Genomic DNA, 15198 nt, shown 5'->3' on the forward strand with positions numbered 1-15198 from the left:
AACACACAATAATGACAACATCATCAACGTCACTAACATGTCAGACCCCGCCAATATTCCTTGGGCTAGAGGCGAGAGACGCATCTGTAACTGTGATATTTATGAAGGTGAACCTCACGAGGTTTCAAGAACCGTATGGTTCAGGCATCGCAATCGACAACGGCAGATTAATCAGAGAGGGTCGCAAGAAGTGCAGCCATAGGCGCTAGATTCTCAGCACGATGCTGACGTTGTAAGGCAAACCCAATACATACATGATTATTTTTATTATACACGGCTCACCATCCAATATAGCTTGATGCTGCATCTCGAGACCCAACTCCCAAATTCAATGATCCACTTCCGGAGCATGATCATTCTCAAAAACGAATGCCCTCACCTACATTTGTAGATGATGCTAGCCCCGACAGTCCACAGGCACAACGGGTACGCAGGACTATTCGCAAGCCTGAGAATACAGCCTCTCGCCCTCCTACCCGCCGTCAACCTCGCTCTCCTAGACATCAGGCTCCCCAAGCTCATTCCCATTCTCAAGACCAAGTCGAATATGATTCTCAACCCCTCGCTGCCCCATATGCAGAACGTAGCAACGAGTCTCCAGCTGAATCTTTATATGAATCTGCAGCCGAATCACTTTTTGATATTTGTGCTGAATCTCCGGTAGAACATCATCCTGAGCCTCGTCTCTCTCCTCATATTGATCACCATATTGTTCATTATGCCGAGTCTGCAGTAGAACCACCATCTGAGTCCCGTGCAGAGTTTGGTGCCGAGCTTCTTCCAGAGTCTCCCCCAGAGCCTCTCATGGAATACGATGCAGCAATTGCCTCAGATGATACCATCTCTTGCTTCCAGAATCACAGTATGTTTCACAGGAGCCTATTTTGCCTGAGGCCGATGACCATATCCCTCTCGTGTTTGCAGATAATTCCTGCTAGCAACCCAAGCTTTTCAAGCTCTTCGAGCTCGTCTAGCTCTTCGGGCAATGATGCAGACAACGAGCCCATGGACGAGCCCATCAATGAGCCTTACTTTGACGACAATAGAGGCGAAGAAGAAGAGCAACCGGAGGATATACACAACATTAAAGACTTCCCATACCAAATCATTCCAAATATCAACCTACCAGACTCTATCCCCAAGCACTACGCCCTCATGAAGGTACGGATGGATGGAAACGTTGCCCAAGATTTTCACAGACGATGTCTCGCTGCCGTACAAGGCTTCATATCGATCTTCAAGTTGGACGAGGCATCCGCTAGGAGAGAGCTCAGAGCCATTACTGGAATACACCACGTTCAGTACGACGTGTGCCGTAATAATTGCATCTGCTTTGCTGCTTTTCCAACTTCAAAGGCCTGTAATATGTGCAAGGCAGACAGGAAAGATGCAAATGGGAAACCATATCGTACTTTCGATTACATCCCTTTTACTCATCGTTTATGTCCGCTCTACACAGACGCTGGATATGTCCGTGAAACGATGAAATACAAAGAGTCGTTTCCAACAGACCCGTATACTGCAGACAATCCTAGAGTTTCTACCAGAGACTACTGGGATAGTCTTCTGTACTCAGCGGTGAAGTAGAGGGGTCTATGGACCGACGTTAGAGAGATTGGATTCGTATTCAGCACGGATGGGTTCTCGCTATTCAAGGTACGTACTATAGCAAAGGATATATCTGCTGCCCTGTCATCCTTGAGACCACGTGGTATCATAAAATACAACGTTACCAACACTATTTTAAATACAGTTCTAATAAACAGAGATAGATAAGGCAATACGACGTGTGGCCGCTGCTACTGATAAACTGCAATCTTCCGCTGTCAGAGAGAGTCCTCAAGAGGTATTTGATGTTATGTGGTATCATACCGGGGCCAGGCAACCCTAAAGATATAAGCTCGTTCCTAAAACCAATGATTGACGAGTTTTCCCAACTGCAGAATGGCGTGAAAGCTTGGGACAGGCTGGGTAAGGAATCCTTTATACTGCGAGCACATATTGCACTGATTTCAGGTGATACCCTGGCCATGGCCAAGTTGATGAAGTGGACAGGCCCAAATAGCTATCGCGACTGTAGATTTTGTGGAATATACGGGATTAGTGAACGGCACATATTCTGTCCACTCGAGCCACCACGTGACCGGGACCCTCCAGTCGAGCCACCCAGTGACCATGTAGCGGCTACAGTAAGTGAATCGGGTGCCGAGGATGGGGAGCAAACAGAGCCTGTTTCAAATAAATTCAAAGGCAGAGCTGGGAGGCAGCCGGCCAGGTAAAGCACTCTTTCTCCTGAGAGGTCCTGGGACCCAAATAATCTCCCCGTGTGGACAGATAAAGATATGCGTAATAATCAAACCAAGATGGAGGACACAATAGATGCCGTATGGGGCAAGCTGATGGGAACTAGCGGGGTCCCAATATTTAGCTGTCTCAGGTCTATTGTCTATCGGTGGGTCTTTGCTCCTGACACCATGCACCCCCTAGACGAGAATACACCAAGGCTGTATCTAGCACACTGGATGGGGGTTTACCGTGATAAGGAGATTGCAGCTCTCTCACAAATGCAATCCAAAACGCTACCAGGGGATAACCGTGCTGATGTCGGCCAGTCCCAGGCACAGTCCCAAACGCAGGCTGATTCTCAAGCAGAGTCCCAGTTTGAATCACAAGTCGAGTCACAGTTTGAGACCCAGGTTGAATCACAGAAAGCATCTGAGGGTTGGCCTGGGCCTCACTCTCAGGTAGTATCTGGGCTTGGAGAATGTTCTCGGACCGGGGCCCGTATTAACAGACAGAGCAAGAGGCGTAGAGGAAGGCAAGGTATTAACTTCAATACTAATGTTGACCATAACCGTGACCGTGAAGTAGAGAGAGACTCTTACGCGTTATCCAAGAAAATATGGGACAAAATTGGAGCAGAGATTGCTGACTCGAGGTGCACAATACCTAGTGCCTTTGGCAAGGCATTTAGAGATATCAAATATCATGCAAGCTATAAAGCGACAGAGCTTATGAATTTCATGCATCTGATATCGCCAGTCATGCTGAATCAGCGATTGCCTGCTCAGTACTATGACCATTAGCATCATTTCGTTCTGTCCACAGAGAAGGCTCGCCGATATCAGATATCCATGTCAGACATTTCGGAGATGGAGAAAGACATGATATGTGTCGTCACTGATTTTGAATGGCTATACTACCAATATAAGCTGTCCAAGATATCAAGCTGCACGAAACAGGTGCATGGGCTGCTCCATCTATCGATGGCAATGCGGGTGTGTGCACCGAACCACATCCACCACCAATACACTATGGAGAGAACTGTGGGGACCATCAAGGCAATGTGCCACAGTCGGTCGTCTCCAAACCGCAACCTGTCGCTGCAGATGTTGGAGCGTGAGAGATTTCAATACCTGCCCCTAATCGCTATAGTAAGTACCACGTCTCTTATGATGTCCCCGGCCTTTGTGCAGGCATGCTTGGTATTACCATTACCAGTCTCTTCGTGTGATATTGTTCATGAGACTAGAACTTATCCACTGGCATGTCACACAGCATTAGCTGACGTCTTTTCTTTTTTAAAAGGTTCCCTTCGGTTTTAACGACTCGGAGACAAAGGAGAAACGTCTGTTTGGACTCAGTGAAAGAGACAAAGCCTTCTATCCCGATTATCCGGACTGCCTACTCATGGGGCCAAAGGTTTCACGCCTACTCAACCGGTATGAGAGGGCCAACCTTAGAGGGCTTCATGCAAGCGTAACGGGCAGAAGTTCACGTGCACTGCCTGCTGAGCTATTCTCTTGTGTGTTCAAGCTGTGGGGAAGAGCAGTGGCTGGTAAGGTTCTCAATAATGAGAATGATTATGAGGTGGTAGGCTCCAAGATCCCAAACGCGCAGGCTGCCTTTCGTGTTGCTACATCTCAGCGGAACGATTCATGGGTTCGTTGTATTATGGCTGATGATGATGAAAACGATACATTTTACATTGGAAGGGTGATGTTCTTCATGCAGTATGAGATTGAGTCAGAGGATGGGGAGGAGGGACCCGATCAATATATGTTGGCATACGTTGAACATATGGACGTGGGGAGAGTGAGGAAGGTTAAGTTGGCTTACAGAGTGGAGCATCGTGGTGTCCAAAAACTGTTTGTGGAATTAACAGATATTCAGGAATTAGTAGGTGTCATCAAGTCACGCGGTAAGGACTTCTTGGTGTCAAGAAGCTCGTGCTTCTGGCCAAAGAAGAATTTTTACTGGAGAGAGCATGTTGACAACAAGAATCTTTTTGATGATGCTAGCGGGCTTGAATAGGTAAGTACAAGTCCTACACCCACTAGGGAGATTTAGCTACGGGTTTTCGATAACGATATCCGCTTGGCTCGGCGCCGAGAACTATGGCTGGTGGTCGGTTATATAGGATAGTAAAAGGAGTTTCAGCCAACTCAACAACGGTATGGACAAAAGGAGATGTAGACTTGACGCGATATGATGCATGCTGATCGCCCACCCACAAAATCAATGACATCGCCAGCCCACAAGATCAATAATATCGCCAGCCCACAAGATCAATGATTTCCCAACGAGACCGTACTGTAGCAGCTGTTGTGACAACAGTGACAACAGTTTTTATTTCTGCAACGGTTACCACCATAGCTCTCCTAAATGAGTCCAAGCGAGCTCAGGAAAGACTGGCAAGACGTGCAAAAAAAACACAAACTTATCGCCCCCCTCTTTTGATACCACTAGGGTCAGAGTTCACACTTGAACTTTATAATGAGATATGGTGTCTGGAAGTTCTTCGGTAAATAATTTTATATAAATCATAATTGCTTGTATTAGAACTAATATCTATCAAGTTTTACACCCCTACAAATCCGGGCTGTTCTGCCATATTTAGGGTTAAATGATATAAAATTCCGTTGAAAAATTTCCTGCAGCGAGGAAGTAGCATTTTGTGTTCTTCTCTACCGATTGTCAGCGCCAGGCCGACTAAAATCTCTCATGTATACCTTTCAGCGATCGAGGAGCTGGTTGTCGACAGTTTTCAATGATGTTGTTGATCACTTGATCTTGCGTTTTCGTCAACTGTTGTTCTGGGATGAAACAAGATTGAATTATGCCACAGCTCGGAGATATGCTGATGCCGTTGAGAGAAAGGGGGGAGTGAACGGTATATGGGGATTTATTGATGGGACTATGCGTGCAATTTGCAGACCTGATAAACATCAGGAGTTGTACTACTCTGGGTACAAGAAATGCCATGCCGTTAAGTACCAAGCTGTACTGACACCCGATGGACTTGTATCTCATCTGGCTGGGTCTTATACTGGTAAAGAGAGTGATTGGATGGCTTATCAAGATTCTGGAATTGTTACAAAGCTACGAGAGCTACACGAAGCTCAACCTGATGCCAATCAGCTCTATATCTACGGAGATCCTGCATACAGTCTCTCCTATGGAGTTTTATCTTCTTACACAGCTCTTCCACATAGGCCTTTAAACCCTGTGCTAGCGGAGGTCAATGCGCATATATCAAGCTTGCGCATCAGTGTGGAACACGGGTTTGGAAAGCTAATGATGCTCTGGGGATTCAACGGTTATAAAATGGGTTTGAAGATTGGCTTGTCACCGGTAGCAGCATATTTTATGGTTTCGATTTTACTCTGTAATATTCATTCTTCTTTTAATGGCAATCAGACAAGCGAGAAGTTCCGATGTCAGCCACCTACTGTACATGAAGATCTAGTTTGTATTGTTAGGGCGTGAATCATTTGAACCGCTACCTAATCGCTCCAAAATCAACCTCAACATATCCTTTGTTTCCCCAATTTCTGTCTGAACAGTGCTTCGAAGACTTGTTAGCTCGTTGCTGATGCTATCCACTGCATTAAGAGCTCTCCGCGCATCCTCTCTTGCTATACTATCCTCATGAATATTCTCTTGCGCGCGGTCTGCACCTGAATTTGAAGATGCAAGTTTTTCCAAAGCACCCGCCATCAAAGCTCCAACATTACCCAATGCGCTAACAATTCTCTCCTCTTTAACAGTCTCCTCCTTGCTTCTATCTTGATTCCGTGCTCTTTTCCGCATGCGTCTAATTCTGGATACAGCGTTCAAACTATCCCTCTCATCATCCTCAACTCCCTCACGCAAATATACAGGCTGAGAGGAACCTGCAGCAGAATCCGCTCTTCTTACAGGTGTTTCTGGCAACAACGCGTCTTCTGTATCATCAGAATCAAAATCCTCCTCAGACACATACATGCGCTTATTACTGCATGAGAGTAACAGATTATCTCGATGGACCGCAGCATGTGCAGCTTCATGCTCAAGCGCATCCATTGGCTTCTTCGCATCTTGCTTTTCCTTCAGCAATTCATCTTCCCGCTCAATCCACCGGTCCAAGTTTTGATCCATTTCACTATCTAGCTGGACAGTTCCGCTTTCCTTCCTTTCTTGTTGGACAAGAATACGTCGCTCATCAGACATTTGCTTGATAGTATGATCAGGGTGCTTTAGATCTTTATCGATCTCAAGCTTCAACAGAGTCCTGATCTTATTCCAGAATGGAGCCTTTGCGCCCTTCTTCAAACTGTACTCCATTCTATTCATAACGACTAAGCGAACCAGGATCGAGCGGTCTTCAGCAGTCAGATGGACGCGTGAATTGACTCCTGCACCTACTACTACCAGTGGGCTACCTCCTGAACTCCTAGGGCCCCTACTCCTTCCAACAAGAGCAGGATCCAGAGGTATACTTGAATCAGATGAACCAGGCATGTATTGAATAAATCCAGACATCTGTCCGATACTAACAGTTGAAATGAGCAAAAACTGGATGCGCACGAAAAATTGAGCAAGAACTGGACGCGCGACCGACAGACAGAGCAAGAACTGGACGCGTGCAACGGGCCGGACAAAAACTGAACTTACAGGACGGGTGGACGGGTGGACACTGGCAGAGAGGATAGGCGGACAGAGAGGATAGGTGGACAGGGAGGGCGGGCGGACAGAGAGGATGGGCGGACAGACAGAGAGGAGCGGACAGAGAGGACGGGCGGACGGACAGAGAGGACGGACGGACGGACAGAGAGGACGGACGGACGGACAGAGAGGACGGGCGGAGGGACAGACAGAGAGCACGGGCGACGGACAGACAGAGAGGGGCGGACAGAGAGGACGGGCGGACAGAGCTGATGGGGGGACAATTGGATAGAAAGGGCAAAAACTGGACTGACAGGAGGGCAGACGGAAAAAACTGGACTGACAGGCGGGCAGAGGGAAAAAACTGGACTGATTGGCGGGCAGAGGTCCTGGGACTATAGAACAGGTGGACTAGGGGGTATTCTGAGAATTACACTATGTATGCTATTATATACACTCTGTTTTCATCAATTATCGTTATCTGGAATCAATTCTTATAGAAGATATCCTAACTGGGGAATATATCGCCGATAAATGGTGGAAACAAAAACATGTGGCGGGTTGCCATGGTAACATCGGAAAACCTTCCTAAATAGTCAGTACCGATATCGAAAACCCGTAGCTAAATCTCCCTACTAAGTTACTAGTAAAGTTGTTGATGATTTCGTTAGTATAATCATACAACTAATGGTTCACAGTTAAAATGTCTTGATGTAAAATCATAAAATAGATTGTTAGTATAATCATCAACTTAATCGTTCCTGCTTTAAGGGCCTTGATGTAAAATCTTTTGTGAATTCGTTGGTAAAGTTGTTGGTAAAATCTTTCACATTTTTTTATAGTGAGTAGTAGCAAGGCCGTATTAAATTGTCGGTAATATCGCAAGTATAATCATCAACTTAATCGTTCACGTTTTAAGGATCTTAATGTATAATCATCAAAAAAATCGTTAGTAAAGTTGTTGGTAAAATCGTTCAAATCTTTTTATAGAAAAGCTTAGAGCCGTGTATTAACTCCTCAGGAATATCGTAAGTATAATCACCCGTTAAATTGTTCATAAGCTTAAAGGCATTGGTGTAATATTGCTAGTATAATCGTCCGTAAAGTCGTTAACAGTTTACAGGCGTTAAAGTAATGTCGTTAACAATATCATTACTAAAATAATTGGTATTATCGTTAATTGCGTGCAGCAGATTACAATAATTCATCAGATATATTCTCAGTATAATCATCCGTAAAGTCGTCGCCAGTTCATAGGCGTTAATGCAAGTCGTTAGTGATTTCATCAGTAAATGTGGATGGTAAATTGTTCAGGCTTTGCTAGGGGTAAATAAATCAACAGTAAAGTCGTTCGTGCTATGGCGCCGACATGGTAAAAGCAATAGTAAAGGAGTAAAGTTATTTGTGGGTTAACTCGTTCACGGTAACAGGCGCAAGTATAAAATCGTTAGTAAATTCACGTTAAATCGTTGCCAGTTTGTTAGCGTAAGGTGTTAGACAAGACGGTAGATATGTCGTCTGAAAAGTGCAGTGTAAATGCACACTCTGTGTGGATGCAGTGAGAGAAACTCGTAGGTAAAGTCATCAGTAAAGTCCTTCACCCAGAAATCCCTAAGGCAGGAGTAATTCATCAGTAAATTGATAGCGAAATTACATAGTAAATACGTTGTCAGGAAAACAGTGGTATGGGAAAGTCATCAGTAAATTCGTTCACGTTTTATGTGTTAAATCGTCGTCAAATGCAACGGCAATGTCAGTAACGGCGGAACGACTACACACGCTAGTGAGAGAGCCATTGTTAAATTATCCGTAAAGTCGTTCTGGCTGGGCCCCTACGGTGGTATAGGAAAATCATCAGTAAAATCTAAAGTGGGACTGGGGATGCATTCGCCGATGCATTATACCGATGCATTATTCTGGCACACGCAGGTCACGGCATAAAAAGATGGGATGCATTTACCGATGCATTACCACGATACATTTCCCACCGTAGTAGAGTATATATATATACTTATATATAACATACCTATAGAAGGTGACATACCCAGACGCTTATTAGGTGGGCGGAATCTCTCCCTGGCGGTGCGGTGTGTGTGGATAAATGTCTGTGTTTGGAACTCGTGCTCTTTGTTTTTGTTTTGTTGCTGTTTAGTTACCGACCCCTAACAAGAGCCCTAATTGGCACTGGCATTAGGGCTTGCGCGAGCTCGTCGGCGTGAGCCATTGCTGACAGAGTGAGGGGTGTGCAAGGGTGCTACGGGGTGCATATGTGTTGGTTTAATCTGGGAGTGTCTTCTATTTCCCCGTGGTAATGGTCCTCCTTATAACTCCATATCCCAGGCAGTTCAATAAGTATGTAAATAGACTCCATTTCTACCAGCCTTCATTCCGAATTGTCAACGCTTTCCCGGTGTTCCCTAGGGAACAATTCCGTAAAGATACATGTAAGTTACCCGAAATAGGCGGTAGTTTTCGAGGCGATGATATATCCCTATCGAGTACCCTGTCTATCCATTTTATAAGGATAACTCGAGAGAGAATTACACTGAATGGGCGGTAAGTAATCTCAATGAATTGATAAAGTATCATAAGATGTTATCACAATTATTAAAAAAACAAAGTTCCAGGGGTTCGAACCTCGATCATCTTGACTAGTTACTCAGAGTCTTACCACTTATACTATCAGTTTCTTTACTGAATTAATATTTTTTGATTTGGCAAATTCAGCTATCAGGCCAGTTACCTCCCACAGGAGATGATCATCCATTATAGCAGGTAGCTATCCTTAGTATTTTTGGTAGCCTCGCTTGTCCTATCCCTTTTGGGACAGCTCTAAAATCGCAATAGATAAATTATCATCTCCCTGAGCTAATCATATTTTCTGGGTGATAACTCCAACATATATCGGCAGTGTGATAATTAACCACACTTTCGAAGCGCAGGTCAATTTTGGGTATTTTTTGCATTAATTCTCCTCCCCGCACGGATGATTTACCGCTATACACCTAAAAATTGTACCATAGTGTATGTTGGTATTGAAATGAACAATAACGAATATATTTATTAATTACTCCTACAACATATATATATCAGAAACACGAAAACATAGACATCTTCCCCACCCCAGCCCGGGGGGGGGGGGTTGATTGTTTTCCTGTATACGTAGACTATGACTGGTTACGGGCTTGAATCTCGTATCCCCTACCACCGACTGTATACTGTAACCACGTATGCAAATGGGCGCACGATGTTGAGGTCAACTAAGAAAGGTCACGTATGTCGTGACAAGTCATGCAAGACACCTGTTATTAGCATGTTCGTTATGTATATATATGACCGACCCAGACCTCTCCCCTCTATACAATCATACAGACACACACTTACTCCTCCAATGAACACGCCGATCACGACTCCGGAGCAGGGTGAGCGGGAGGAGGGAGAGGGCGGGAATGGAGGGAGTGTCATGGTCATGGGAGTGAAGAAGAAGAAGAAGAACACCACCGCCAAACGCCTCAAATTTGACCCGGCCATCCACGGCATCGAGCTGCAAAACCAACTCCTCCAGCATAAAGACTCCTTTGAGAGGTTCATCACACGGCGCATGTCCGCCAGGACCAGGGTCTCAATCACAACCGCAACCGCAACCAGCAACAGCACCCCTACTACCTTCGTTGCCAAACGCCTCAGATTTGACCTGGCCATCCACGACATCGAGCTGCAAAACCAACTCCTCCAGCGTAAAGACTCTTTTGAGAAGCTCATCACACGGTGCATGTCCGCCAGGAACAGATTCACAACCATAATCACAACCCCAACCAGCAGCAGCGCCCCTACTACCTCCCTCGCCGTCCGCTACATCTTAAAAACGAACCCACACCAAGCCGAAACCCAACCCCCAATACCAGATCCACAACCAAATGAGACACAAGAACAAGAAAACCGAGAAGGGTGGTCCCCCATCCACTATCGCGACCCAGGCCAGCGGGAAAGGCTGCGCGAGCTGTGGCAGAAGAGAAGGCAACGTAGTTGGTGAGGGCTTGGGCGGAGATGTCGAAGGCGAGACAAACTTTAAAGTCCCCGGTGCAGGCGCCGCGACGATATTATTCGCACAGCAAATGTAGCACGAGGACTACTACATACGTACAAACGGCATACACACACCCTATACTGTTACTAGATGTAAACATGGGGCGGGGAAAGACTCTCCAGTTTCATTTCGTTTAACGCTTCTTCTTTGTTTTTACTCTGGCTTTCATATTTTTCTTTTCTTGCCAGGGTATCAGCCCGACCCTGTTAACATGTATATATAAATAACTCTTGGGAATAAGCAAAATCCCAAGCGACGTCAGATTCCGGGTACAGGATGGTACATGTAATCTTGACACAGTGATAGTTTGTAACATTATTTCAATTCATTGTGCTGCTTATATTATCACGATTACTAGAGTGCCTGTTGCAATTCGGCCCAACAACCTATCAAATAATGTTATCAAAAAAAGGTTATAGGTTGCAGTACTGCAGTAATTATTCTCAGCGGATGGTTACACAGACGTCGAAGTTGCCTTTTACAGTGTGTACGAGGGAAGGTTAGGGGGGCGTTTTCAAGACAAATGATCAAAACAAGTAATTTCAACATCAATGCGGGTGTCCGCTGAGACGTATTACGCTAGGAGATTGAATACGTAGCGAGAGATGGTGCTATTGAGGTTGTAGTACCTGGTGGTGGGTAGGCGCCGGAGGTGGCACGAGGTGGGGGATTGGGAGGATGTCGTGGAGGAGGTGGAGGGATACGAGATTGTACTGGGGCGTAGGTGGTGGTAGTACTAGAGAATGCCAACGGCGGCTGTAGGGTATCAATGGTACTTGCTTGGTGATGCCTTGTTATAGGTTGCCCACCCTCGCCCACCTCCACCACGCCTCCTCATCTCGCCCCCACCACCGCCCCACGGACTCAAGGGTTTTTCTTCACCCCCATCTCCATTGCGACTCTTGCATGAGATTAATGGATTACACAAAAAAAAATTCCAAAAAACAAGGGAGAGCGAGTGCGTCACTATGCATCACTCGATAAACCATCATCTCGCCCCTGCCCCTGCCCCAACCTTTACCTGGCACCCAGCAACAGCACGAAATTTAAAATGTCTCAGCGCCCCCCCCGCCCCCCACACCACCGCTCCGGCACCCGAGCAACCCCACCCACTCAAGCTCATCCCACGCCAAGATACTAAGGCTCACCCACCCCGAGCACCTTCAGCTCCATCACCTCCTCCACCTCACCTCAGCCACTCCCCAACCTCGCGCACTTCCACCTGCTAAATGAAAGTTCATCCATATCGCCCACCTCGAGCACGCCCATCTCTACCTCGATTATTTTATTATGTAGGTAAAGTGTGGTGAGTGCGTCATGGTGTATCACTCGGTCTCGAGGCAAGCCGCCTGCGCCCCTTGCCCTCACCATTCCCTTACATGTCGCCTGGTACTAACTCTACCTGCTAAGGTATGCCTCCACCTCCACCACCTCTTTCTGGTGGAGGTGAGGCGATACATGTAGTTATTTTTAACTATTGTGTGTTAGCGTAATCCTTCCAAGTAATCAAATAATATCACGGTTTGTGACCTTTTGTATCGGCCATGATGTTTTCTCGGGCGATGTGTTATAACATTGAGGGAATGGTTATGGGGTAATGAAGAAAGGAATCAGAAGAGGGAACCTTCGCGTGGAACCGCCAACTGATCATCTCCAAACATAAAAAAAAGATTCTTTTCAATTGGTCTTATTCATTGAACCTCCCCTTACTCGTCAACACCTAGTGTCTGTCCCCACCCTCACCTCCGTGAACGCCTTAAGTCATCGACAAAGTATGTACTCGCGTGTATCAAAGCACAATTTAAAATTGTAAGAGCAAGGGTAGAAAGTACGGTTTTTGTAGGTTCTAATGGTACAGTACGATGCCAGTCGTGAGGGTCAGGCGCAGCGTCGCAACGCCGCGCGCGCAACCAGATTTCCACAACCTTTTTACGGCAGGTTGGTACACAAGATATTAAATGTCAAATTATTGTTATTTATCTACTATTCAACAACTATACAAAAATTCAGCTCTCCAAAGGATCAATTGTGGTTGCTGTGCTGGTACCCGTGATTGTTCGGGGGGCGTTGCGACGCTGCGCCTGACCCTCACGACTGGCATCGTACTGTACATGTAAGGAAATTTGAAACCAATCCCCACCACCAGCCTAAACATCTTGAAGCCAGGAGCATCGTCACGAACCGCAGAGCCCTTGACATTGTCGCTATTAGACGAGGTTTCGAGAACTAGAATCTCTCTCTCTTGTGCTTGGATTACACAGATGAACAGCCTTTGTCTACCTGGAACAAACACAGGAAAGCACCGTTTAGGAGTCTAGGGGATTGGGTCTGGGTCCTAGACCCACCGAGACCGAGACCGAGACCTAGGCCCACCAGGCAAAAGGCCGGGGGTTTTGAGATGTTTAGCATACATTCGAACTCTATTATGGAAAGAAGGGAGATTCACCTATGGTCAATGATATAGCGCGGGGCCCTAAGGGCCCGGATCCCGTCCCCTCTAATCCCTAACTCATTTCTTGTGCTTGCTCCACGTTGCCTCCTGTCCGACCATCCATGTAGCCCATGCAAAAGTGAAAAAGATCCAATTCTTCCCCAACACATGACCTAGTTAGTGTTAACGGAAGGCATGCAGAATGCTTGAGCTCGAGTTTCAACAGCTTCGGTAAACTGTCACCGTCACTACTCTAACGTCCAAATACCATCCATCACCCAAGGAACTTCCACCACCACCACTCCACTCATCCATTTCCACCACTACGGAAATCATACCTCACACCAGCGAGTACTGTTACAGGAATTACGGAACACTGTTCTAAAAGGCTTAGGACAGTGAGGAATACGAGTGACGGGTTTTGATGCGGGGACGGTCGGGTAACGGAAGGACAAGCATAGAAAGGTATCGGGTAGTGTGGGGGCACGCGGTGTTACCACACTAGCACTATACTATTATGACGGCACGCTTACTATTGGGTGTCTCACCCGGAATAGAATAGTAAGTGGGGCTTAGGGCTGTGGGCTGTTCTACTTAGGGAAGTAGGTCTAGGATAATAGTATGGTACAGCCCGATGACTGGCAATTGCAAGGTTCATGGTTACGTGTCGGAATTAGAATGGAGGACGGAACTACGCGGGGGCGCTTTTCTATCTGGGTTATCTTTGGGAGCATTATCTTATTCTATTATTGTTGTATCAGTTAGTATTAGAAAGCGGGCCTTGGCATGGGTTCCAACATGTATAAATAGGGCAGGATTCTGCGAAGACTTGAGGGTATCATCAACCATCAAGTCAGGAATCCGAAAGGAATAGGGGACTACAGAACAGCGACTCGCTAAGACCTGTAGAGACCGCCGATTTCTGAGTAACATCCGTTTGATGTGTTGCAAGTTGGACCTGGCGGGTTTCTTAGCGAGGTATTTACTACCTACTCTACGCTATTGGAAACACTAGAGATCCTTGAAATACTTGAAGAGCAAAGCCAGATTTTATTTCTTAAGTACGCTTTACATAGTTACTGTTGTAATCGCCGGTAATTTTTCAAATGTATGGCTTATAGGAATGAAACACTATATTGTACCTTATCCCTAAACTTTTACTCTTACCTATCGTATACACTACCAAAAGTCTCGATAAGACAACTACTCGCTTAAACCAATACTCTGAGTATTTTGCTTAGTGGCGGATAGTCACCGTGCTCTCAGTAGAAGGATAAGCGATTAGTCTATTAGAAAGACCAAGGTACTATATGCACCCCCGAGTGGCAACACCAGCCATCGACAACTACCTTTGCGCTACATCCTTCATCGTAAGTAGAGGAAGCGCCGAACATCTGTACTGCGGATACCTCCACTTTACAGGTTTCTTCACAGAAGCAGGAACCACCGTTACCTTCGAGGAACACGACACCGAAATCCTCAACTACCCAGAACTCTTCCCAATCAAGATCACTCTCTCCCAATGGTCTTTCGGACTTGCTCACCCAGCCCCCTGGTTCATCGCTCAACCTTGGTGCAGAAGGCAACCACAGCTCAAACTCGAACAACTTAGCAATCTCAAGGGCTCATCAGCAATGGTCGGAGGAAGATTACAACATGGAGAGGTCAATCGCCTTGAGAGATCGAGGTATATTGGAAACCCAGGCCAAGAGGAGTCACAGGAAAGAGAGAGATGTGCCGATAGGCTCCCTCT

The 15198-nt window shown here is 46.1% G+C and overlaps 5 protein-coding genes across 5 annotated transcripts; 4 read left to right on the forward strand and 1 right to left on the reverse strand.

The window, feature by feature from the left end:
- Positions 1-369: 369 nt before the first annotated feature.
- On the forward strand, positions 370-1587 carry LAJ45_02970 (uncharacterized protein; the record flags this gene model as incomplete). The annotated part of the gene is made up of 1 exon (XM_046112561.1): positions 370-1587. One exon carries the CDS (start codon positions 370-372, stop codon positions 1585-1587), a length of 1218 nt encoding a protein of 405 aa, XP_045974050.1.
- Positions 1588-2363: 776 nt separating this feature from the next.
- On the forward strand, positions 2364-3086 carry LAJ45_02971 (uncharacterized protein; the record flags this gene model as incomplete). The annotated part of the gene is made up of 1 exon (XM_046112562.1): positions 2364-3086. One exon carries the CDS (start codon positions 2364-2366, stop codon positions 3084-3086), a length of 723 nt encoding a protein of 240 aa, XP_045974051.1.
- Positions 3087-3314: 228 nt separating this feature from the next.
- Positions 3315-4314, forward strand: LAJ45_02972 (uncharacterized protein; the record flags this gene model as incomplete). The annotated part of the gene is made up of 2 exons (XM_046112563.1): positions 3315-3434; positions 3589-4314. The coding sequence occupies 2 exons, from the start codon at positions 3315-3317 to the stop codon at positions 4312-4314; spliced, it is 846 nt and encodes a 281-aa protein (XP_045974052.1).
- Positions 4315-5745: 1431 nt separating this feature from the next.
- On the reverse strand, positions 5746-6606 carry LAJ45_02973 (uncharacterized protein; the record flags this gene model as incomplete). The annotated part of the gene is made up of 1 exon (XM_046112564.1): positions 5746-6606. The coding sequence occupies one exon, from the start codon at positions 6604-6606 to the stop codon at positions 5746-5748; it is 861 nt and encodes a 286-aa protein (XP_045974053.1).
- Positions 6607-10318: 3712 nt separating this feature from the next.
- On the forward strand, positions 10319-10960 carry LAJ45_02974 (uncharacterized protein; the record flags this gene model as incomplete). Its single annotated transcript, XM_046112565.1, has 1 exon — positions 10319-10960. The coding sequence occupies one exon, from the start codon at positions 10319-10321 to the stop codon at positions 10958-10960; it is 642 nt and encodes a 213-aa protein (XP_045974054.1).
- Positions 10961-15198: the final 4238 nt, after the last annotated feature.

Source organism: Morchella importuna (assembly GCF_003444635.1).
Source record: "Morchella importuna strain M04M26 chromosome Unknown Morimp01GS006, whole genome shotgun sequence".
Lineage (NCBI taxonomy): Eukaryota > Fungi > Ascomycota > Pezizomycetes > Pezizales > Morchellaceae > Morchella > Morchella importuna.